The sequence below is a fragment of the Podarcis tiliguerta genome (assembly GCF_965153285.1).
Source record: "Podarcis tiliguerta genome assembly, chromosome: 10".
Lineage (NCBI taxonomy): Eukaryota > Metazoa > Chordata > Lepidosauria > Squamata > Lacertidae > Podarcis > Podarcis tiliguerta.
Genome location: NC_139543.1, coordinates 36,715,147 through 36,742,022, shown reverse-complemented (window position 1 = coordinate 36,742,022; position 26,876 = coordinate 36,715,147). Strand labels below are relative to the sequence as shown.

At 42.0% G+C, this 26,876-nt stretch overlaps 1 protein-coding gene across 1 annotated transcript; it reads right to left on the bottom strand.

Annotated features, from left to right (window-relative positions):
* Positions 1-386: 386 nt before the first annotated feature.
* NTS (neurotensin) lies at positions 387-14,919 on the bottom strand. Its single transcript, XM_083401011.1, has 4 exons — positions 14,585-14,919; positions 9,651-9,712; positions 2,254-2,478; positions 387-751 (listed from the first exon to the last, which is right to left on the bottom strand). Exons 1-4 carry the CDS (start codon positions 14,652-14,654, stop codon positions 605-607), a joined length of 504 nt encoding a protein of 167 aa, XP_083257137.1. The 5' UTR covers positions 14,655-14,919; the 3' UTR covers positions 387-604.
* Positions 14,920-26,876: the final 11,957 nt, after the last annotated feature.

Genomic DNA, 26,876 nt, shown 5'->3' with positions numbered 1-26,876 from the left:
TGGATAGAATGGGATTTACTTCTGAACATAGGATTGTGCTGTCAATCCCCCTGATTTGTTTGGGGTTTAAGATGTATATAATTTCTATGGGCTTTGTCCTTCATTTTCTGAATCAGTTTGAGCTAGAATGGACGATAAAAATGCATTTGGGTGTTATGAATTTATTAATAAGCATTCTGTAGTAACTGATGGAATAACTCATCATCATGAATGTCAAAATGTTTTATATTGCAATTTACTTGTGTAATAACTATGGATAATTCAACATGGCTTGAATTATGAAATATCCTTGAAATGCTTTATACAACTATGCTCTTCTACTTGCTGAAAGGATTGTGTATCACAGAGTAAACAATGTTGCCAACTCTTCAAAATTCTCAGTGGTGTACAATGCATAATGCTTAGAAACTAGATTTATTTTCAAATGTATTATTCCAATGAATTTTAAGTAGGAAAAAATCACAACCAAGAAACAACAGTGGCAAGAAAGACACAGTCACTTTCCATAATCTATTTTCCACACAAATAAGATTTAAGGTTGAAATAAGGTAACCATAAAGCACAGTTACTTAGAAACTAAATAAACACTACTTTAACTGCTGAGTCAGTAATATGAACTCCTCTTCAGTATGTATGGTCGTCGGGCTTTGTTGACGTGCAGTTGCCGTTTCAGAATGTAAGGAGTTTTCCGCTTCATCAGATCTTTATCTTGGCTTGCATTTTCAGGGTCATAAACATCTTGCTGAAGTAACTGTTGGTAATAACAAGATAATATGGAATCATTGTTTTCCTATGGATTTTTGGTGAGAGGAGCACATCTGAATCATATCTATCTATCATCTATCTATCTATCATCTATCTCTCATCTCTCATCTATGCTGCCTAAAGTTAATACCGTGTAATATGAGCTAATCAATTACTATAGAATTGTCAACATGAGTGAACAATTACACCAGCTTTCCCCAACAACTCCCATTACCCAATAGGGATTTCCCCCCAACTCCAACTGGAGAAATCATTTGAAATATTTAAGAAAATATTTTAGTTTCCTGTTAATTGTGTTGTTTCGAATGTATCATTTATATCTGAATTACTTCCAATATTTGAATGTTTTATTCTGGATTGTTTTATTTGATGTTTTAATGTCTTGTAAACTGCTTTGAGATTCCCTCCCCCCTTAAAAATAGAAAGCTGTATAGAAGTGAAATGAATAATAATAAAATAATACCCTTCGTGTCCTAAGGATCAGAAAAGTATTGCATGCAGAAATAAAGACTGACTGGATGTTACCTGCACTCCATCTCCTTTTGAACTCTTTCCATCTATTTCTAGATGTATGGGAACTAGTTGGTGATTTGCAGTAGTCAAGGAGATGGGACTTCGTACTTTTTTAATGCCTTGCCTTTTAAAGTATTACTTAGCATACTGTGCTTCAGAAGTCAGACTCTGAGGTTTAAGGGCAAGTCTGGGTCCAATACAATTTCCTTCATCATTTAGGAATAAATCTATGACATTCCTAATCAAGGAATAAAAAGACCAGCCTGAAGACCTGTTAAACTATGGGCGGTCTTCATTCAATACCTTGCTAACTGGAAAAGAATAATAATACCTTTATTGTCATTGTACAGCCTGTGTAGAATGAAATTAAATGAGCCTCCCTCCCCACCCCCAGCACTCAATCTCTTATCAAACAACACACCACCTCACAAGTCAATTTCACTATGTTATTTTTCGTTCAACAGCCTAACAGTCCACAGATAGAAGCTATTTTTTAGCCTGTTGGTACGGCTGATTATACTTCTATATCTCCTGCCCAAGGGTAGAAGATTAAAGAGGTGATGGCTGGGGTGTGAGTCATCCCTGAGAATTTTTCTCACTCTCCTAAGGCAACAATCCCTTGCAATGTCATCTAGCGGACTCAGGGGACAGCCCATGATACCATGTGCTTTATTCACCACCCTCTGTAGAGACTTTCTGTTGTTTTTTTTTTAAAAATAATATTTTATTTTTTTTTAAATAATATTTTATGTAGAGACTTTCTGTCTGTGGCTGTCAGGCCAGCATACCACACTGTGATACAATATGAAAGGACACTTTCTATTGTGGACCGGTAAAAGGAGTTCATCAGTTGTTGTTTAACATTAAAAAATACACAAATAATTTCATCTGTGCACTGTATGAATAAAAATGTTTTTTCATAGTAATATGATCAAAGTAAAGCAAAACTTGTGTTCCCAGCATGATTTGACTTACCTCCCAGTGCTGAAAGGTTCTGCTGTGGCAGACTTTCTGAAGCTGGTACAACGTCAACAATGCTTCCAAACTAGAGCCATCAAGAGTAGAGGGAAACTGTCTTCTTGACAGGAGGTCTTCTTCTTCAACATCACCCACATCCTCTTCCTGGTTGTTTATGTTGCTGATGAGGTCACAGATATTTAGAAGGGTCATTTTCCACTGAGGAGGCTTCGCCTTGTTTATCTGAAAGATCAACAGGCACAGCATGTCAGATGTTCTTGCCTGTTATCAGTAGATAGTGCCACTTGAATAACAGAATAAGGTTTTTGAATGTGCTCTCAGGTTTCCATATAGCTGTTGTTCCTGTATGCTAAGTGCTTCATATGTCACAGGAGGCTGAAGGTTTAATTGTGAGGATTAGGTTTTGCCTGCTATTCTGTTCTGCCATCCACCCTGCCCATATAGCACAGATTCAGCAGCTGTCATTCAGGCTGCAAGCTGACACAAGGTTAGAGATGCTTCTCAGCATATCAGAATTTCATTTCCCTTGATTCTGAGAGTCACAGTGATACTCACAAAGCTCTAGATCCTGGCAGCTTGTTAAGCTCACCATCTGGGCCAAAATGATGGCATGCTAGTGATAGCATACATTCTGTGTGATTAAAAATTGTTAGAGGGTTCATCTTCCCAACCCAGTCATGGGCAGTTAATCAAATATTTACCCTCCTAGGGCTGTCCACTCCCAACTGTCATTGCTCAGTCTTTGAGTGATCTGAGCTTATGGTTGTATTCAGTGCCAGTCATACTCAGAGTCAACCTATTGAAATGAATGGATATAGATTTTCATAGGTGTAATTTGAGTAGAAATGAAATGGTTACAATCCAGTGTCCTTAACTTTTAATCATATCTTGAAGATCTACATTTCTGCTGATGCTTCTTAAAAATGTTAACTGGATCCTGATAGCTCTAAGGTTGGTTTAGACATTATTTACAAGTCTTTGTGCTTTGTAAATAGAGATGAATCCCTTAAGTAACTCAAGTAAACTTTGGGTGTTTTAATACTGGATGCATTTTATCTGGAGAACTTCTAAGTTCCATCACTTACAGATGAGCCACCTCTCCCGCTTTGAGCATGACATTTCGATTACGGATCACCAGTCTTTCTGTTTTAGTCAGTCTCACCTTCACTGCTTACCTAAACAATGTTCCTTGCATTTAAGAATGCAAATGAGGAAAGTGTGTTAACATCAAAACACTTCACTTTTACTACACTGAGAAGGTTTTTCTGTCAGTTCATTAACACTTTGTAACTAATTTTGTTAATTAGTTTGGAAAAAAGATACAATTCTCTCTCTAGAGTACTTTCATTCTATCGAGCAATTTTCCACCATGGATGTACAGACACTGAATTGTTGGCTCCAAATGCAAAACATTTCCCCAGACTCCTGCTATTTTGCCAGTTAAAATAAACCTTGTTACATCTGTGCTTTTGGATAAGTGACAATTCAAGAGAGCCTTAAGAGATTTTTCAAAGTGGAAAGCTTACTTCTAACATTCAGAATTTCTTTTCTTTGTACATATAAATTAGGGATGGTGTATATGTGGCCCTCTGGATGCTGCTAAGCTCCCGTTATCCCTGACCTTGGGCCATGGTGGCCAGGACTGACGGGAGTTGGAATCCAACAACTTCTGGAGGACCACAGGTTCCCCACACCTTCATTTGTAGGACAAAGGATTGAAACTTGCTAGAGGGATACAGGTGGCACTGTGGGTTAAACCACAGAGCCTAGGACTTGCCAATCAGAAAGTCATGGTTCGAATCCCCGTGACGGGGTGAGCTCCCGTTGCTCAGTCCCTGCTCCTGCCAACTAGCAGTTCGAAAGCACATTAAAGTGCATGTAGATAAATAGGTACCACTCTGTTGGGAAGGTAAACGGCGTTTCCGTGCGCTGCTCTGGTTCACCAGAAGCGGCTTAGTCATGCTGGCCACATGACCCGGAAGCTGTACGCCGACTCCCTCAGCCAGTAAAGCTAGATGAGCGCCGCAACCCCAGAGTCGGCCACGACTGGACCTAATGGTCAGGGGTCCCTTTACCTTTACCTTTAGTAGGCATAAATGAGTGTGTTTTCTATATAGTATCACAATAAGCTTGTGTTTATTTAATCTATTATTTTTGTCATAACAATACCCACAGTTTCATGGAAAACTGAAATACATTATGTGATTAAATCCACATATTCAGGATTCTTTCTAAGATCCAGTCATGTCTCCTTTAAGACAATGATCCCCTCTAAAATGATCCATGGCTTCTGACAGCCTGACTGCACCCACTCTGTGATCTACACATCCTACAAACTGAGCCTTTTCATCCCACCAATATTAAATTTATCAAAGTTTTGTTTTGAAATTGCAGTCAAGACCTTCCTGAATTTTTTTTACCCATGAAGTGACAATTTTAATTAATTATGAAAGACATTTTGAAGCAAGGTTACTTTGGAACTGAACCTGTCCAAGCCTTGCAGGATCGTTTGACAACTTAATTACCGGGATGCAATAACAGATGGGTCCAGGAAGCAAAACAAAAAAAGTGGCAAAGCCTGGGTTTCTGAAAGATGGTTTAGGATTTCATCTGAATGATATGTTTTTATTGAGCATGAACATGAACAATTATTAAGGTACTCATATACATCTCTGTTTTGCAGGAGTTTTGTATCCAGTACTTGTTCCATGCAGAATTGACAGATTGAAGTTATTGGATATGATGATAATGGATTCATTTCTTTCAGTGGACTTACTCTATCTGCTTAGCTGGATACAACCCTGAATGCTCAGGTAAACACTCTTAAGGCAACAGCTGCTGACTTTGATGATCCAAAGCAAGGATGGATAACCAAAATGGTAACCAAAGGGGATTGAGTGAATCCCCTGTCAAGAAAGACTGCAGCATTTGTGTCTTTTTAATTCAGAGAAAAAAGCAAGCAAGAGACAACATGAATGAAGTTTATAAAATATGCTTGGTATGGAGAAAGTGACTAGAGGAAAGCTTTTGTCCCTCTTCCATAACACTAGAACTTGTGGAAATCCAATGAAGTTGAATGTTAGAAGTTTCAGGAGAAATAAAACAATTACATCTTCCTGCAGCGTCTAGTCAAACTATTGAACTCACTCCCCTAGAAGGCAGCAATGGCCACCAACTTTGATGGCATTAAAAGAGAACGAGACAGATTTGTGGACTATCAGTGGCTACTAGCCATGATTGCTTGCTCCACCTCCACAGTTGGCAGCAACAATGCTACCAAATACCAGTTGCTGGAAACCATGGGGCAGGAGCATGTTTCGGTGGTCTTATTTTGCTCACTGGTTTCCCACAGGCATCTGGTTAGCCACTGTGAGAACAGGTTGTGAGTCAAAGACCTGCCACCCGCATAGGATTATAATAAGAAACAAAGACACATTATTTTTGGTTAATGGGCAAAATAAGGTCACAACTTTATTGGTTACGGCATGTGAGTACTATTGGCTTAGGCAGTGGATAAAACAGCAATACATGACTCCACCCCGCTTAGCAGGGAGTCATTTCAGGGTTAACAACCAGTGGGAGGAGCTTGTTGATGCAAATACACCTGGAAGATTCTCCATGATGTCACCGGGGGTCGTGCCATGGCCCTAGCCACCAGCAGGGCATCTGACAGGATCCACGACCGCTGGATTCCTTTAACGGAATACCCAAAAGAGGAGGGGTAGATGATGGGCATACCCAATCCTCCAACACAGTACACATATTCCAATGCCTATCCGCCAATACCAGAAAGTTGTGACAAGTTGCTATGAGGTAGGCAAAAAAACCAAGAGGGTGGTGCCAATTTGCCAAATGAATAAAAAAGTCCTACCAGGTCCCTTGGGCAACCAAGGCAACCAACTGAAGTCCATAGCAAGGTCAATACACAGAGGAAACTGACCTAAAGGGAAGGAGGGTGGGAGAAGCAAGCAGGAATAGACTGGGGACAGAGCGCTGCCACGGCTGCTTAAACGCAGCTAACCCCACCCACCAGCCAGCCCTATTGGCCGGCTGAAGGGCTTGGTCGCAGCAGCGGGGCAAATCAGAAGCAGGGAGCCGAATACGCCTCCCTGCTGCTGCGAGAAGCTGCTCCCACTCACAACCCCTCCCCTCTGGGAAGAGGAGAGGCCTTGCAGGATCATTGTCTTGCTCCAGCAGGCTATTCTTATGGGTTTACTGCCCTCCAGATTACTGGTCTATTGTCCTTGATCCTTGGACCTTCTTTCTATGGCTGATAGGAGTTGGAGCCCAACAACATCTGGAGGGACAATCAGGCTCCCCATGAAAATGAATGAATGAAAAATAATGGTACCTCCAGAAAGGAACTATTTTGTGGGAGGGATTCATGGGCATACCAGAGATTTAGGCTTCCTCAATTGAAGTGGATTGAATGGGCTATGTTGCTCAACAAAAGCTTTAAAAAAATAATAATAACCAAACCACTTTTTGAAGTTAGGAGAGCAAAAATGAATTGTACTGGACAGTGTGTGATGATTTAATGATTAATGAAAAGATATATGAACACCCCACACTCAAAGCAGGATGAAAGCTCTGAATGGGAGACCATAATTTAACCTCTGCCTATGTTTTGCACTAGGGACGCGGGTGGCGCTATGGGTTAAAGCCTCAGTGCCTAGGGCTTGCCGATCGAAAGGTCGGCGGTTCGAATCCCCACGGCGGGGTGCGCTCCCGCTGTTCGGTCCCAGCGCCTGCCAACCTAGCAGTTCGAAAGCACCCCTGGGTGCAAGTAGATAAATAGGGACCGCTTACTAGCGGGAAGGTAAATGGCGTTTCCGTGTGCGGCTCTGGCTCGCCAGAGCAGCGATGTCACGCTGGCCACGTGACCCGGAAGTGTCTTCGGACAGCGCTGGCCCCCGGCCTCTTTGAGTGAGATGGGCGCACAACCCTAGAGTCTGTCAAGACTGGCCCGTACGGGCAGGGGTACCTATGTTTTGCACTAGCAAACTGGGATGAATGCTCAATAAACACATCATCTGGAGAAGCCCTAAAGAGAATCAGAGTGTGAAGTTTTCAAGAGTTGTGGAGCAATTTGCTGAAATGCAGAAGATTTGCAATGTGAACGATGCATACAAGAAATCTGGCTTTAAAAACAAAAGAAAAACCCTGTCCAGGGAATCGTTTCATCACAGGAGAACACTAATTTTAAAAGAGGAAAAAAAGAAAAAGAAATAAAGCATTCATGAAAGTGCATGCACCCTGCCAGAAATAAATGTAACATTTCTGATTTATTTTTTTTTAATGTTCAAAATTGAGGCAGCATGCCAGTTGGATACTTTGTTGCTCAGTCCTGAGGTTTGTAGCACTCAGTTTTCTTTCATGTTTATTTTTCTTCATCCCTTTATGCTGTTCAGTTTAAGGCCATTGGATGGGTTGTGAACCTAGCCATGACAATTCTTCCCAAAGGATATCACACAAACCAGAAGAAAAGGTTTGCCTCATTAATGCCATCCTCTGGTATGCTTTACCAATGTGCTATCCACGTATTTTATCAGAGTAAAAGAGGGTGGGGAAAGATTATTGGACGATTGCTATTTCAGACAGCTGTTGGTAGATTGTTAGATCCATAGCTGCCAGAGTGTCAGAGTTCAGCCCACCATCATTTATGTTCAACAGGCTTTGGAGAGTTTGGCCTTCAAAAACCTGTTTGAGGTGAAATTAGGCGGTGGTGGCCCAGGGAAGGAAAAAGCATGTACATCAGAAGTAATGATACATTTGTCATTCCACTTTCAAATATCTAAATTAAAAAGTGCCAGCAATTCCCTTTGTTATAAATCCGAAAGGGGCTTAGCTGAGTTAGTCTGCTGTAGCAAACGCACACAAAAAGTTATGAGTCACCTTGAAGACTACGCTTAATGACTAGAGCCGCCCATGGAAGTTTATGCCACAATAAATCTGTTTGTCTTTATGGGTCCACACAACTTCAGTTTGCATTTGCATCTCTTTTTGTTGAAACCAATTTGCTCATTTTTGTGTCAGATAGGTTCTTTGGTTGTCTCCCCCTTGCCCATATATATTCATGTTTTCTTTATGTTTTATACTTTTTCCTGGCAATTTATGGCAGCTGCTAACGCCTCAGCAACCATGTATAACTGAGCTTGGGAGCCTGTGGCCTCCAACTAATGTCAACCACAACCAGCATTGCCAATAATAAGACATGATGGGAGTTCTAGTCTATAAAAATTTGGAGGACCACAGGCTCCCATCTCCTATGCTTCACTTCAGTGTGAAGACTCTTCTAGCCATAGATGAGAGTGTATATTGCCTTTTGATGGCTTTGATCATGTCTTCAAGTAAGGATTAGTCTAAATTTTCCTCCAAGGTATCACCCAGTTTAACCGAGGCATCATCCTAACAAAACACAACGCTGTGGCTAGTATGTGTGTGTGTGTGTGTGAGAGAGAGAGAGAGAGAGAGAGAGAATCTCTCTCCCCCCCCCCCAATTATATTAGAGAATTCTTTTAGAGCAATTAGTAATAGCAGCACAAATGCTATTTCTACCAAGGCCACAAGACTGCAATCATCTGAACCAGCAAAGACAAAGGTCCTGATCATATGGATTTCAGGTGAAAGACTTGGAAAATGGTAATATTGACTATAGCTTGCCAAAATTTAGATGAAAATTTAGATTAAATTTCGGAGTGGGGGGATAACCATTTGTGTCTCAAGGATCCTGCTTTTAACCCGTGCAATAAATCTTTTGATGGCAAAGCATTAACTATTCACTTACATTAAGGAGATATTACTTGGGTACCCTTTCTTTGGCTACCTGCCTGTCAAACCATATGTTCCGCATTTTGATATGTCACCTGTGGGATCCTGAGGCCATCCATTTGAGACCAAACATGAAGGATACAATATCCTCAAAATGAAGGAACCATCATTCACTGATTTCATGCCATGGAAGTAATTTTTCTATCAATTTGTGGTTCACTATAAATGGATAAAACTAGCAGTTCTTGGGATGGATTTTCACTGGCTTGATATGCTAATTGCACACCTTTTAATAAGTTGCATCATTATTTGTTTTTATGTTACCTTAACTTTCATCAGGTATATTCTGCCCAGGAATATATCTTCCTCAAATAAATGTACTTCAGGCCATAATGCCATGCTGGCTGTTCAGTAAATGTATCAACAGTTCAGCTGAGAAAACATCAATTTTTCACTATTCCTTCACCCATAGATTTTGGTTTTCTGCTGTCTTTGAAATTGAAGAGAATTTTTGCACAATACCTTGTATAGAATATTGTAAAACTGTGGTTTTATGATTGTATGCTAAAACAAATATATTTGAGAATTCATGCATTCTGTGGGGAAAAGGGGAAAAACATTACCTTTGATGTATACATATTGGTCAATAAATCAGCTTCTAAGGCTTTCATTTCCTCTTCTGAATCTGCGAGTTAATCAGAAACATATGTTTGCTATTTCATTATAAATCACTAGCATTTGGGTTTCAACACATAGGATTTAGGAATATCCTTTAAAGGGATTTTAGGGTTAAGCACTGGCTAAAATAAATGCTTGGCAAGTGGTTTGTTCTTTAATACACATTCCCTGATTTATGCAGTCTCTCTCTCTGGAAAAGTGCAGCTCAGTCATGAAAGCAGCTTATTATTGGTCCACTGCAACCTTTTAGGGCTCCACCACCATTTTAGGGCTCAGAACCCATTGATGAGGGGGTAGGTTTAATGACTTGATTATTTTAAATTCCTACTACAGTTACCCAGAGGCACATCCTGAAAATATTTAAATCCAAGAGGTCAAATAGCGTTGAACCTCTTTTTGGCAGAAAGGACACTTTTCACAGTAAACATTCCATATTCAGTGAGTTTGTATGTATGGATCCACGTGACTAAAACAGTAAGAGATTTATGGTTCCAATGGGGTTTAGAGTTTTCTGCTAACATAGGTGACCCCTATACTAGCAAGCTAGCAAGTCTTGAAGTTCTCCCCCCCCCCTTTTTCCCCAAGGGAAGGATAAGTCTGGAGGACCGATCCATGAATAAGAAGTAATTTATTTCAACACTGAATTGCAGGGGGAAATTTATTGCATTCCAAGAGAAGTAGGAGAAGAGCAACTAAGTTCATTTGGCCCCAATGGTTTGCTGTGGCTAAGGCTGCAACCCTGTGCACAATTATTGAGATTGAGTTTCATTGAAAGTACTGGGACTTCTCTCTAAATAAATATGAATAAGATCAAGTTCACTGTGCCATTGATAGCAATAAAATTTAATCATTAACGGTTTTAAGTCATAACTATGATTGGGGGCCAAGATATACAAACATGTACGAAGATACTTAAGGGGTATTATGTTGTCACAGGGTTTTTCCAAGGGCACCAGTAGCTGAAAACAACAATGAAATGGACATATTAAAACTAATGACTTGGTTGGAACCACCCAATAATATTCATAGTGATTTAACCTAGTAAAATTTAAACAGAATAATCGGTTGATCATATCTATTACAGTATTAAGTTCACACAATGAACACAGTATCTTTGGAATAGTGTTATTAATAGGTCTATAGTATAAATTATAAGTGGCAGACAGATGCCAACTTATAGGTGCAAGCCACATCTGCTTAAAATCAACATTTTTTTCATCATCTCTAATGGAGCTAGATTGCAATACAAATCATATGAGAAACGATATTGCTGAAAGAATGCTGCCCAAAGTAGGCAGTTATATTAGAGTGAAGGAATCTGGACAACTTGGTGTATAATAACAAAAAACATTGCGGTAGAGAGGAGGAGGAGGAGGAGGAGAGTTTGAATTTGATATCCTGCTTTATCATTAACCTAAGGAGTCTCAAAGCGGCTAACAATCTCCTTTCCCTTCCTCCCCCACAACAAACATTCTGTGAGGTGTGTGAGGCTGAGAGACTTCAGAGAAATGTGACTAGCCCAAGGTCACCCAGCAGCTGCATGTGGAGGAGCGGGGATGCGAACCCGGTACACCAGATTACAAGTCTACCACTCTTAACCACTACACCACACTGGCTCTCACATGTGGGTATATAGGCATGTGAGTGAATTTAAAAAACCGTATTAGTGTGCATCTTCCTGTAAGGAAAAACAATCCTTCAAAAAAAAATTATGGGTGAACTGTGGAAGATCTGGGAAAATATCTATCTAGGCAAAGTAATACCATGTACATATAGTGGTACCTCTGGTTACGTAATTAATTCATTCTGGAGGTCTGTTCTTAACCTGAAACTGTTCTTAACCTGAAGCACCACTTTAGCTAATGGGGCCTCCCGCTGCTGCCACACCACCGCCACACGATTTCTGTTCTCATCCTGAAGCAAAGTTCTTAACCCAAGGTAATATTTCTAGGTTAGCGGAGTCTGTAACCTGAAGCGTAGGTAACCTGAAGCGTATGTAACCCGAGGTACCACTGTATATCTCCAGAATAAGTGAAAACAACTCATGGATGTGCAGATTAGAATAATGATGCTAAAGACAACTGAAAATGATAGTTACACTCGAGAACTGCTACTATAATCTGTATGAAAAGCATCCTGTTTCAACTCCATGAAATCACAAGCAGATTTTGAAACCTAGAGTCACATTCAACCTCATGTCATACTTGACATATCATGTCCTAAGGGTTAAAGAGATGAATGGTAGTAGTATTTGCTACCCTGCTGTGTTCCACTTCATTTATTGTCCAGTTCTAACTATAAATATGTAAATCTAAGTATTCAGATTAAAAGCTCAGTGAGTTCAATGGCAATCATCCAATGTTCTATGGACTGTCTATGAATATCACTGGTGTGAGTCTGTCAAACTTAAAGCACTGCACTGGTTTTAATGAAAGCTTTTTGGCAAGTGCTTGCACTTCCCATTGGAATCCAGTGGGATTTAAAAGTACTTATCACTAGATTGTGGTTGAGATGATCAAGTACAAGGAATAGCAATGTTCTCAAATTGAAATATGGAATATTTGCATAAGTGTTCCCTTGGCTTTATAATAACAGCCGATTGCAGTAGAACATTTGCAAAAGAGAAGTGCTGTGCCATTGCAGAAAACAGCTCCTGCTGTTTTAAGTAGATCTAAATACCACTTTTCTTAAAACAACTTTCTTAACACTTAACAGCACAATTGGTAACAGAGAATTTATTTTTTAAAATAAAAAAGTTGAGAAAGCTCTGTTTCTGACACTGGGATGAGAACAGTTTATATCAAAGTATTCATGTTATCAACTGGGATATTATAGTACCCAATATCTGTAAAGCCCTCAAACAATAGTTTATGTGCTTTTGACATTTCTCACGGTAGGAAAATGCAATATACTGATAAAAAGGGAGATAAAAACTGATTTTAAAAAGGGAGAGAGCTGTTAGGTGCTCCCCTAAACACTGTTTTTGAAAGTAAGATTCATTGGGTTCAGCATGACACAAAAATTGAAGTGTTGTTTAACTTTAAACCTCACTGATTTAAAAAAAGAATTCCTTCATTGTAACTGCACTGGATTCTGGGTTGCGACTTCACTACATCCACATAAAGATACAAAGGTTTAAGGCATAAGCATTTTAAATGAGATTGGGAATACTTTTGCTCTAGTCTTGAACCATGTATCATTGAGTTTTGAACTCTACATGAAGCAGCTGAATACGAAATACCTCTTTACTCCATGAAATATTTCACGAATAGTCATGAAACACATGTACATTTGATTTGAACTTGGATTTTGAATTTGATTTGATTTGAACCCTAGTTTATGTCTCTCTGTGTATCAAAGGAATATCAGACTATTTTGCATTCTGCACACTGCAGCTTTTTTCATTATGGGAAATGATATTCCAAAGTACAAGTTACTAAAAGATCATTCTTGGGAGGTGAGGAGAGTTGATTTAAAGCAGTATATTTGCATTAAATATCCCTATGTTTTCTTTATTTCTTTATGGTGATCTGCTGCTACATTTACTTAAACCCGCATTTTCACTGAGAAAAGTTATTTCTGATCCTTTAAATTCATGTGAAATCAACCATGTCATTGATGAGTTTCAGCTGTGGACAGACTGGAAAGATGCAGTTTTGCCCTTTCAGGAAATCTTGCCCAAAGTTTCAGAAAGAACCTTCTCTTTTACTTTGCAGCCATTCCTCACCTTATGAGCCAAATCAAGTAACCATACATTCTTATCCCATTCAGGGTGCTTTCAGATAGGAGTTGATGATGGATGCCCTGGCTATGCATGCTTTTCACAGCATCCATAAGATGTCAAGGTATCAAAATGCCAGTCCAATTCAACCTCCACCTCACTTAATCAGGATTTGCTTTTTCTGGGGAAAATGCAGGGAACTCAGTTCTGGCACCTCTCAGGTGGGCGCCATTGCCATTCTAAGAGAATGAGGGAAGTTTTCATAGTGAACCTCTTTTTCAAGAAAAATAGCACTGTGTGTGTGTACACACACATATGTGCACCACCTGTTGACAATAACCCTTTTATATTTGAACAACCCATTAACAATATTAAGTGCCCATCTGAAAGCACCCTCGTTCTCACAACAGCCTATGAGATAGATTACTTTCCTCATTGTATTTGACCAAAAGAGAACTGAATTACGGGTTAAAAAGGTGAAATGCCGTAAAACTAGCCAGCAAATGTACAGTAGACCTGAGGACCAGAGCCGAGTTGCCTGTCTTCGAAATGGATCTACTGTTTGTTTCACATTAAAGGGTCTTCTTTCAGTTTTGATCTAGAATCACCTTCTTTCTCCATGTGTACGACTGAGCGCACGGCAAGCCTATCGAAGCCTGGATTAAGCCATAGGAATTTTTCATTCGGTTTCAGGTGTGGTTCGTCAGTTTTCAGAGTCCTAGAACGAATCTTCCTCGATGGGGCCAACTGTATCAAGATAGCTTATAGTGAACTATTTTGGTACATTTGGTCCGGTTTTTTAGCAGATGCAGAGGAGAGAAGCGCGCGCGCGTTGGCAATCACACGCACACGCTCCCTTGAAAGTTGTGTGTTAGTCTTGCGCGCACACGCACACTGCAATAAATCTCCGAGTTTAGACGCCTCCTGAGAGCGGCTCCACCACAGCATCCGCCCTGCTGAGCGCCCAATCTTTGAATCTGACCAAGTATTTCGCGATTGACTAGGCATTTGGCAACGCAGACTCCCTTGCATGCGGCTCTCCCAGTTTAGCATCAAATCTCCCTGCGTCCTCCTCCTCGCCAGAGAGGGAGGCAAGCCCGAAAAGAGGCGCCCCTTGCCGTTCGCCCTGCGGAGAGAGGCTGCAGTAACGGGACTTACCTGAGCACAGGCTCCAGGAGGCGAGCGCCAGGAGCATCGCGCACACTAGCTGCATCCTCAGTTTTGCCATGCTTCTTTCCCTCTAGAAAGTAAAGTCCGTACAAAGAAAGGACAAGCTGTGTGAGCGAGAGAGGGAGACACACACGCGGAGAGAGGGAGGGAAACGCACGGGAAAGAGAGAAAGAGAGAGAGGTAAAGAGAGAGAGAGAGAGTTGAGAGGTCTTCGGCTTTCCTACTGCCTTGAGCTGATTTCAGAAGGTCTGGACCATAAAGGGAGCTCTGGGTCATTCCCTAAGTATATAAGCGAGGGGGCTGATGTCATAAACGCATAACAGCCACTGTCTTTTAATGAAACACCCACCCACCCACTCGCCCGCTCCTCCTTCCTCGCCTCCCTCCCCTTCTCCAGAGTGAAACTGACGCGCTTCGTTAATTGCGCTCCGCGCTTCTTGACGCAGAGAGAGGGAGAGGGACACCGGGAGGCATCGGGCGATAAGAGGAACAACAATAACAAGAAAGTCGAACTGTGATGCATATGTCCTATGCGACTTAGACGATATAAGTAGTGACACAGTTATCCGGTAGGTATGATGTACCAGCATCATTATTCCAAATAATAATAATAATAATAATAATAATAATAATAATAATAATAATAATAATAAATATTGTGCCGCATTGGGAATTGGATCATTGAACCTAAGAACATGAGAAGAGCCTCCTGGATCACGCCATTGGCCCTTCTAGTCCAGCAAACTGTTCACACTGTGGCCGGCCAGTTGTCTGTGGGGATCCCTCAAGCAAAACCTGAACACAAGAGCACTCTTCCCCTCTGCTGATTTCCAGCAACTGGTATTCTGAAGCATTGCTGCCTTTAAATAGGTGTGTATGAGTGTGAGTGTCAGGATGCGGGTGGCGCTGTGGGTTAAGCCTCAGTGCCTAGGGCTTGCCGATCGAAAGGTCGGCGGTTCGAATCCCCGCGGCGGGGTGCGCTCCCGCTGTTTGGTCCCAGTGCCTGCCAACCTAGCAGTTCGAAAGCACCCCTGGGTGCAAGCAGATAAATAGGGACCGCTTACTAGCGGGAAGGTAAACGGCGTTTCCGTGTGCGGCTCTGGCTCGCCAGAGCAGCGATGTCACGCTGGCCACGTGACCCGGAAGTGTCTTTGGACAGCGCTGGCCCTTGGCCTCCTTAAGTGAGATGGGTGCACAACCCTAGAGTCTGTCAAGACTGGCCCGTACGGGCAGGGGTACCTTTACCTTTATGAGTGTGAGTGTGTGTGTGTAATTACTATTATTTTAAGTGCTTATCCCAACTGGCTGACCACTGTGTGAACAGGATGCTGGATTAGATGGGCCATTGGCCTGATCCAGCAGGTTCTTCTGGATCAATGGCCCAGTCCCCAATGAGGTGCAATAATATTTAAATGTATCTCATCAAAGAATCCAAGATGGATACACTGATAATGTATTCAAAATGTTATCATTTTACGTATTTGATGGAGGGGAACAAGAATACAATCGACATATTGCAGTCGTTAACAGTCGTCAACTGGTTTACAACACCTATCAGCTAATCACCCATTCCCACCACCCTTCTGAGTAATACCCCTCCCCACCCTCTCACTATATACAGTGGTACCTCGGGTTACATATGCTTCAGGTTACATACGCTTCAGGTTACAGACTCCGCTAACCCAGAAATATTACCTCAGGTTAAGAACTTTGCTTCAGGATGAGAACAGAAATCGTGCAGCGGCAGCACAGCAGCAGCGGGAGGCCCCATTAGCTAAAGTGGCACTTCAGGTTAAGAACAGTTTCAGGTTAAGAACGGACCTCCAGAATGAATTAAGTACGTAGCAGAGGTACCACCTCTTGCATGCACACGAAAGCTCATACCAAGAACAAACTTAGTTGGTCTCTAAGGTGCTACTGGAAGGAATTTTGTTTGTTTGTTTGTTTCGATATGTGGTCCAGTTAACTTTACATGTCTATCCAGAAGAAACCCCAGTAAGTTGAAGGGGACCTATTCACAAGCAAGTATGCATAGGATTGCACCCTTGCTGATATTTAATTTTAAAAAATTGGTTTACAAACATGTATGTGACTTTGTTTCTTTCAACATAATCAGTTGCACATCAAAATATACAAACTTCATACTTCAGGAGGGAAAAAATAATCAAAAACTAAGCTTGTAAAGAATTGTTGAATGATTTAATATGAACATTGCACAGGATATTATTAGGTAGACCCAGAAGATGAATGAAATGAACATACACTTGGCCATGGTTAGCATAATAAGCCAAGTTTATTCATCTATCTACCTTTCTTCCATTAGGGGGCATAGTGGAAGTATGAGAAAAACTCTAACCTCCATGTGGTCAAAATACACTTTGCTCCATTGAGCTTATTGTACAAACCAACATGACAAGTGGTGACTTCAGTGTGTGGTAGATCATTGACTGTGTAAGAAACGCTTGTGAAACATTTCTCAGGTTTGTTTGCATTTCCTGCTGTAACTTACTTGGCTTGGAGTACATGCTGCAATGGACATGATCACTCAGCAAGAAATAAAACATGGATTTCATTAATGGTGAAGATGAGGATAAACAGGTATAGAAAAAGAACATGATGGCATAGCCTGCAATCTGAGTCATGCATACTCAGAAGCAAGCCCCGCTATATTCAACTGGGCTTACTCCCAGGTAAGTGTGGTTAGAATTACAGCCTAAAACTTGAATAGAATATTAATTTCAAATGTAATTCCTCCATCACCACCCCACCCTCAAGACTCTACTTCCTGGAGACAGGACAGAGATTTGGGAAGTTTGCACCATACATTTAAAGAACATCTTTAAAATATTTCCTAAGAAACCTGGGAACTGTAATTTCTTAAGGGTGTTTCAAATTTAAGCTTTGAAAGGGCTTCCATGATTTTTTAAGAGGGGTGTTTCGAATGCATGGTATATACACAGTCTTAGAGTGCAATTCTCTGCATGTCTATTCAGAAGAAGCCCCATTTTACTCTCCAGTATATCTGTTTGAGATTGCAGTCAGGCCTAAGGGTATTGTAGAGAAACATGCTGTGAGAGAGACCTGCTTACTCTTAACATCAGGAAACACACCCCTTCAAGCAGTTTTATTTTCCTTTTGGAAGGTAGTCGTTTTGCTGCTAAGTAGATAATGTTCTTTTCAAAAAAGGCAAAAAGAAAGTAGGCAGTCGTGACAAAACATTGCAGAAAGAAAAGTCATTTTCTGGCATGGGGTGTAGAGTGGGATATCATCAGCTGGCAATGCCAGCTGGGTGCAAGATGAACACACAAACGGGGGCCTCTACACACACACACACACGCACGCACACACACACACACACACACAGCTTCACAGTGCATATGACAGACCCTCCAAGTGTCCCTATTTTCCAGGGACAGTCCCAGATTTACAGAAGCCATCCTGGTTTCTGATTTGATCCTGGAATGTCCCACTTTTCCTTAGGATGTCTGTTTTCATTGGAGAAATGTTGGAGGGTATGGAGTTATCCACCACCCAAGCCATCTGAAGGCAGCCCTGTATAGGATTTATTTTTTAATGTTTAATGTCTTGTTATGTTTTTATGTATATTGGAAGCTGCCCAGAGTGGCTGGGGCAACTGAGTTAGATGGGCAGGGTCTAAATAGTAAAATTATTATTATTATTATTATTATTATTATTATTATTATTATTATATAGAATGTCCCTATTTTCATTGGAGAAATGTTGGCAGGTGTGATATGGGCTTCAATGCAATCTGAAAGCAAAAGATGAGGGATTAATTTTACAACCTGTTATGCATAAGGGGTTACCAGGAAAGAAAGATTACCTGATTCCTCAAAAGAGTTGCTGATAACTTACACCATTCCTCATTAGATATACTAGTATTATTTATAATTTATAGTGCACCATCAATACCCATGACAAAGAAATTGCACCACCATAGCAAGTCACTATCCCTTCCCTTGATGTGGACCTAAGCTCAGAACAATGATACACATATCTACTTAGTCCTACTGAGTTCAATGTGACTTACTCCCAAGTAAGTGAGTCTAGGATAGCAGCCTCATTTCAACAGTTTTGGGTTGCTTTAAGCCTCCTCCCATACTTTATTTCCTCGCAGAAGACTAGAGGGTTTTAAAAACAAATGAAATTTTAAAAATCCTGTTCTGACAGTGTTTGATTTAATAATTAACATTCATTAGCATACAATGCTAGGTTGGCAGGAGCTAGCACCAAACAATAGGACCTCACCCCATTGCAAAGATTTGAACCGCTGACCTTTCGATCAGCAAGCCCAAGCAGCACAGTGGTTTAACCCACAGCACCAACCTAGCAGTTCGAAAACATGCCAGTGCAAGTAGATAAATAGGTACCGCTCTGGCGGGAAGCTAAACGACGTTTCTGTGTGCTGCTCTGGTTTTGCAATGCTGGCCACATGATCCAGAAAAACTGTCTGCGGAAGCGGACAAACGCCAGCTCCCTCGGCCTGTAAAGCAAGATGAGCACTGCAACCCCAGAGTCGTATGTGGGTGGATTTAATTGTCAGGGGCCCCTTTACCTTTAGCATACAATGAGAATCAACATGGCAATTTCATAAAGGGAATCAACTATATCACTAGAGGACTAATGCTGCATCCTCTGGCACCATCTACAAGATCATGCAATTTTAAACAATGGGATGACTTTTCTCTCTCTCTGGTTTAAGTAGGCAAATGATTTGGTGCAAAAAGGAGCACTCATGCTCTTGAGGTTGTCTCCCAAAACAATTCATGATTCAGTCTATTAGGCATTTCCGTTCCAGCTAATAGCCTTTGGCTTTCTCCTCTATTTTTATCTCAAATTTGGCACCTTAGCAGACAAGAGTGTTTTGATACCCAAAGTCTTCTGCACCTTTGCATTTCCCTCAAAATGCACAGTCTGTCCTTGCTATATTTTTAACAGGCTGGAAGTGGTCTGGCACTATTGATCCAGGTCGCAGTTTCATTTTCTCCCAAACAAAACTGAATTGTGACCAATGCTAGAAATGGTAAGAAAATTAAAGAGCGAAGTGTGAGGCTGCTTGTTCTTACTGTTTTCTCTTAGGGATGGAGGAGAAATTTGATTCAGTTCACATTTAAAGGTGAACCCACCTCATAAGTCTCATATTCTAAAACAATATATTAGCTGAAGCACAACCATCCATTGAAATTCACATTTCTCTGAATTTTGCACTGCAGTTGTCTAGCCAAGTACAGCGGTACCTCGGGTTAAGAACTTAATTTGTTCTGGAGGTCCATTCTTAACCTGAAACTGTTCTTAACCTGAAGTACCACTTTAGCTAATGGGGCCTCCCGCTGCTGCTGCAATGCCGCCACCCGATTTCTGCTCTCATCCTGAAGCAAAGTTCTTAACCCGAGGTACTATTTCTGGGTTAGCGGAGTCTGTAACCTGAAGCATCTGTAACTTGAAGCATCTGTAACGCAAGGTGCCGCTGTAATGTGTACAAAAATGCATATAGGAGAGTAATGTGCGCCAATAAATGCATATATTAGTACATTATGTTGGGGAAAATAAATGATAATGGGGGAAATTTGCAAGAATGTGTGAGTTGGAAAATTGCATACAAAAATATGTATATAACGAGAAATTTGCACTAAAATGCTCTTGAATTTTAATGAAGAGATTTTTTTTAGGGGGACAGGGTGCAAATCTTTGAAGACAAGAGCTCCAGTGGTGTTAATTTTTGTCTGATAGACTGGTGTGGATTATAAAAAGGCTGCAATGCTTTGCATGCTTACCCAGGAGCACAACTGAGCCAGAGTTAACCGGATATTTAAGGAGTGGATGTTGGTGAGCACAGAGGTACCTGCAGATGATAGACTTGTGACCCCTGCTACACATTTATAAGAGCAGTCTATGTCAACAGTATGACAATATTCAGTGATTTCTCATTATACCTATAAGGAGCAATATGCATGTTTTGTAATGAAGAGAGAAAATAAATGCCTCTGGATGAGCACAACTGAGCTTCACAAGCCACATGCTCCCTCAACTGTGCATCTTCAGCCTGTACCTCACTTGATGGCTTGACAGATTAAAGCAAGGCTAAGATCAAGTGCAGTGCCTGCTTGATCTAAAGTGCAAGGTTGAGTGTGACATATAAGGAAGCAGCCTGGGAAAGAAGCAAACAAACAACAATAAAAATATCAGTTGAATCAGCTGTGAATTTGGAATCCATAGAAAACAGTGCAGTCCTAATAAAGGTTTGAGTCCTGCTGTAGAACCAGTGCTAGTAATACTGCACTCAGTAGGTATTTACTGGTGTCTGTATGGTGGCAGCAAGCACTTTGGAAAGAAATTACTTGTGAAAGGCAATCATAAGTTCTCAGGAAGCTGCAATGTAACCTGCTTGGTTGATCAGTGGTGGTGAACAAAGCAGATAAATTGAAATAGAGAGTTTCACCAATCCCTCTCACTGAGGAAACATACCCATCTGGCTAAAATGTTGCTTCACCATACCCACAACTCTATCCTAGATATGGTGGTATATGAGTCACACTGACTGGGGAAAAAATATGCAAACATAATGGGGTTTGTTGTAATTTGATCATAGCTAGCCAGTGCAACTCATGAACAGAATTGCATTGTCATTTGCTTAACACTATGCCCAGCTATGGCTGCAATTTTAAATCCACTTATCTGGGAGAATGTCTCAATGAAGTCAATTGGCTTGACTTCTGAGTAGATATGGTTAAGATTGTGCTGTAAGCTGTTAGATCTAATTCATCAATGGTACCTCTGTTACAGTGTTCTGCATTTTGAGCTTTCAACTTTGGTCCATGCATTTTTAAGTGCAAATATTTTGCTTCAATTCACTGGCGAAGGAAGAGGAGTGGGGGGGGAGCGCACTGCCCCCCGCAGCACGATCCCAGCAGGGTGCCATCACGGCTGCTCTCCTCGCCTGCGCTGGGCACCGCGTCCCCACAGACAGCACGCCACGCCCCCAGGCCATGCATCATGCCCCTGCGGGCGGCGTGTCCCACCCCCAGGATGTGCGTCAGCCCCGCCCCCACCTGCTTTCCGCCCCCCAGTGCCGGAGCATGAAGCTCCATCACTGCATCAATTTATCTTGGGCATATTCAAAGGTTTGACCTGAAGAGGTCATGATAGTACAAACCAACCATACAGTGGCCTTGATCTTCTCTAATTGCAAGGATGAAACATGAAATTTCAGTCGTGCCCTACAGGTGTACAGCAATGTCCCACAATGTCATCCACTGCTGCTCCCTATGGATGACATTGTGGGACATTGCTGTCATCCACTGCTGCTCCCTATCCCCTTCATGGATCACTGCCTTGCCGTGGCGAAGGGGCTTGAAGAACTCAGAGAAGCTATGAACTATGCCGAGCAGGGCACCCAAGATGAACAGGTCATAGTGGAGAGTTTGGACCAAACGTAATCCACCTGGAGCAGGAACCGGCAAGCCACTCCAGTATCCCTGCCAAGAAAACTCCATGGACAAAGACAACAGGCATATAAAAGTTATGACGCTGGAAGATGAGCCCCTCAGGTCGGAAGGCGTCCAACATGCTACTGGGGAAGAGCGGAGGACAAGTACAAGTAGATCCAGAGCTGATGAAGCGGCTGGGCCAAAGCCGAAAGGACGCTCAGTTGCGGATATGCATGGAAGCGAAAGGAAAGTCCAATGCTGTAAAGAAAAATATTGCATAGGAACCTGGAATGTAAGAACCATGAACCTGGGTAAGTTGGATGTGGTCAAAAATGAGATGGCAAGATTAAACATTGACATCCTGGGCATCAGTGAACTAAAATGGACGGGAATGGGCGAATTCAGTTCGGATGACTATCATATCTACTACTGTGGGCAAGAAACCCGTAAAAGAAATGGAGTGGCCCTCATAGTCAACAAAAGAGTGGCGAAAGCTGTACTGGGATGCAATCTCAAAAATGATAGAATGATCTCAATACGAATCCAAGGCAGACCTTTTAACATCACAGTAATCCAAGTTTATGCACCAACTACTGGTGCTGAAGAAACTGAAACTGACCAATTCTATGAAGACTTACAACACCTTATAGAAGTGACACCAAAGAAGGATGTTCTTCTCATTATAGGGGATTGGAATGCTAAAGTAGGGAATCAAGAGATAAAAGGAACAACTGGCAAATTTGGTCTTGGAATTCAAAACGAAGCAGGGCAAAGGCTAATAGAGTTCTGTCAAGAGAACAAGCTGGTCATCACAAACACTCTTTTCCAACAACACAAGAGACGACTCTACACATGGACATCACCAGATGGGCAGCATCGAAATCAGATTGATTATATTCTCTGCAGCCAAAGATGGAGAAGCTCTATACAGTCAGCAAAAACAAGACCTGGAGCTGACTGTGGCTCAGATCATCAGCTTCTTATAGCAAAATTCAAGCTTAAACTGAAGAAAGTAGGAAAAACCACTGGGCCGGTAAGATACAATCTAAACCAAATCCCTTATGAATACACAGTGGAAGTGAGGAACAGGTTTAAGGATTTAGAATTGCTGGACAGAGTGCCTGAAGAACTATGGATGGAGGCTCGAAACATTATACAGGAGGCAGCAACGAAAACCATTCCAATGAAAAGGAAATGCAAGAAAGCAAAGTGGCTGTCCAATGAGGCCTTACAAATAGCGGAGGAGAGAAGGCAAGCAAAATGCGAGGGAGATAGAGAAAGATACAGGAAATTGAATGCAGAATTCCAAAAAATAGCAAGGAGAGACAAGAAGGCCTTCTTAAATGAGCAATGCAAAGAAATAGAGGAAAACAACAGAATGGGAAGAACCAGAGATCTGTTCAAGAAAATTGGAGATATGAAAGGAACATTTCGTTCAAAGATTACCATAATAAAGGACAAAAGTGGTAAGGACCTAACAGAAGCAGAAGACATCAAGAAGAGGTGGCAAGAATACACAGAGGAACTATACCAGAAAGATATGGATGTCTCGTACACCCCAGGTAGTGTGGTTGCTGACCTTGAGCCAGACATCCTGGAGAGTGAAGTCAAATGGGCCTTAGAAAGCATTGCAAATAACAAGGCCAGTGGAAGCGATGGTATTCCAGCTGAACTATTTAAAATTTTAAAGGATGATGCTGTTAAGGTGCTACACTCAATATGCCAGCAAGTTTGGAAAACTCAGCAGTGGCCAGAAGATTGGAGAAGGTCAGTCTACATCCCAATCCCAAAGAAGGGCAGTGCTAAAGAATGCTCCAACTACCGCACAATTGCACTCATTTCACACGCTAGCAAGGTTATGCTTAAAATTCTTCAAGGAAGGCTCAAGCAGTATGTGGACCGAGAACTCCCAGAAGTGCAAGCTGGATTTAGAAGAGGCAGGGGAACCAGAGACCAAATTGCAAACATGCGCTGGATTATGGAGAAAACTAGAGAGTTCCAGAAAGACATCTACTTCTGCTTCATTGACTATGCAAAAGCCTTTGACTGTGTCGATCACAGCAAACTATGGCAAGTTCTTAAAGAAATGGGAGTGCCTGATCACCTCATCTGTCTCCTGAGAAATCTCTATGTGGGACAAGAAGCTACAGTTAGAACTGGATATGGAACAACTGATTGGTTCAAAATTGGGAAAGGAGTACAACAAGGCTGTATTTTGTCTCCCTGCTTATTTAACTTATATGCAGAATTCATCATGCGAAAGGCTGGGCTGGATGAATCCCTAGCCGGAATTAAGATTGCTGGAAGAAATATCAACAACCTCAGATACGCAGATGACACAACCTTGATGGCAGAAAGTGAGGAGGAATTAAAAAACCTTTTATTGAGGGTGAAAGAGGAGAGCGCAAAATATGGCCTGAAGCTCAACATCAAAAAAACGAAGATCATGGCCACTGGTCCCATCACCTCCTGGCAAATAGAAGGGGAGGAAATGGAGGCAGTGAGAGATTTTACTTTCTTGGGCTCCATGATCACTGCAGATGGTGACAGCAGCCACGAAATTAAGAGATGCCTGCTTCTTGGGAGGAAAGCAATGGCAAACCTAGATAGCATTTTAAAAAGTAGAGACATCACCTTGCCAACAAAGGTCCGTATAGTAAAAGCTATGGTTTTCCCAGTAGTGATGTATGGAAGTGAGAGCTGGACCATAAAGAAGGCTGATCGCCGAAGAATTGACGCTTTTGAATTATGGTGCTGGAGGAGACTCTTGAGAGTCCCATGGACTGCAAGAAGATCAAACGCATCCATTCTTAAGGAAATCAGCCCTGAGTGCTCACTGGAAGGACAGATCGTGAAGCTGAGGCTCCAATACTTTGGCCACCTCATGAGAAGAGAAGACTCTCTGGAAAAGACCCTGATGTTGGGAAAGATGGAGGGCACAAGGAGAAGAGGACGACAGAGGACGAGATGGTTAGACAGTGTTCTCGAAGCTACAAACATGAATCTGACCAAACTGCGGGTGGCAGTGGAAGACAGAAGTGCCTGGCGTGCTCTGGTCCATGGGGTCACGAAGAGTCGGACACGACTGAACGACTAAACAACAACAAGCTGCTCCCTATGCTGGCTGTAATCACGCCTTCCCCATTCTGTCAGCCTCAAAAGCTGCCAGTAAAATCACAGGTATAGCGACAATCCCATCCAGGTGCATAAGCACACACTTCTGATTCAAGCAGAACTCTTGTTGCTACACAATTGCAGACATGTGTGAGCCTGAGCATCTTAATTGGTTGGAAACTCAGTGGAGTCGCACAATGTTCTTTTGGCAAGGTGGGGGGCAGTGGGCGGGGGTGAAGAGCTCAGACATGCCACCTGCCAACAAACTGCATAGACTTTCTGATGACAATGCCCAAACATATCTTTGCTAGTCTAGATGACAAAATGGGATCTCGAAAGATGGAGCCAAATCAGCAATTGTGTTCCCAGGCGCAGTGGGCTGGGTTGTTGGATTGGGGTGTTATAACAACAGGACTAATATAATGGGATCAAATTGGTGACAACTTTGTTGATTACAGATGTCAGTATGTTTGGCAAAGTCATTGGGTGTGTATCCTGAATCAACCAACTTGTTTGCTACAGGGTTGATCCTGGGTTTTTGGATCACCCTATGATGAGCACCACGTATGGGCAATCTCTCCAGGATGCCATTTTGGGGAGTTCTATGACCTGATAGCCCCTGTCTGAGCACTGGACAGAATCTTCCCCCTGTACCCTTTTAATTTGGTACCTGATACACAGACAGAGGAAATGGGGGTGGGGTTACAAGCCACCTACTCGAGAAGACTAAGGAACCTACCCAATGTCCTTTTCTGCTAGGAAGTTGTGACTATTGCAGACAAGCCCAATTTCGTCTGCAGGGAAATTCTTCCACGGCACTGAATATGGTGACCAAGTAATGCCATAGCAAATACTTTCAAACAAACTGCTCATTTCCTTCAAGAAGGGCCAGAATTTGGGTAGGATAAGGGACATCCATTTGCTGACTGCACTGCCCAGTGCAAAGCACAATCAGTTTTTATGGATAACAGGTGGACTTGTTTGAAGCCAGACAAGGAAAGGCTTCATTCAGGTCCACCTTGAGTGACTTGCCCTAAACTGGCATGTAATCAGGCCTTTCAAATTTACAGGTGGCCTGCAATTGGCCAAAAAAAATTTGACCTTTACAGGACTCTCATGTAGCCAATGGAGGAAACACATTATCCAGCAGTCACACGAGAGCCAAGGATGGCCCCGCCCCCACCCACCCTGCCATGTTTTTGATCCCATCAGGCCTCAATTGTTGTCACTTGTCAGAATGGTAAGCGGGCTTTCTGGCACAATTAGAATAAGGTAGTTGGTACATCTCTCCTGTAGTGAATCAGGAGTTTGAAGGGACCCAAAGGATCATCAGAAGTGCCTTTCATTCACTTACAGCTTTGCGTTCATAAGAACAACACTGCTAGATCAGGAGAGTGGCCCACCTAGTCCAGCATCCTATTCTCAACCAGAAGCCTGCAAGGAGGGCCTGGTCTAAACCATCCATTGAGAAAGCTTCCATCTAGGTAAGTCCTGAATCTCAACTGGTTAAGAGTGGGGACAGCTGCAGAAGCAAGAGAAGATGGCATGATGGTGGTACTAAGCAGCTAGAGCGGGACATGAATGCTGCACTCCAGAATCTCAAAGTTATTTGGTGGGAAAGGAAAATGCACAAGCAATTAGGCAAAGCTCACAATGATACATTTGGTACTGCAAAGTCCAGAGGGCTGGTTGAAGTGGGAGGAAGCTGGGACATCCAG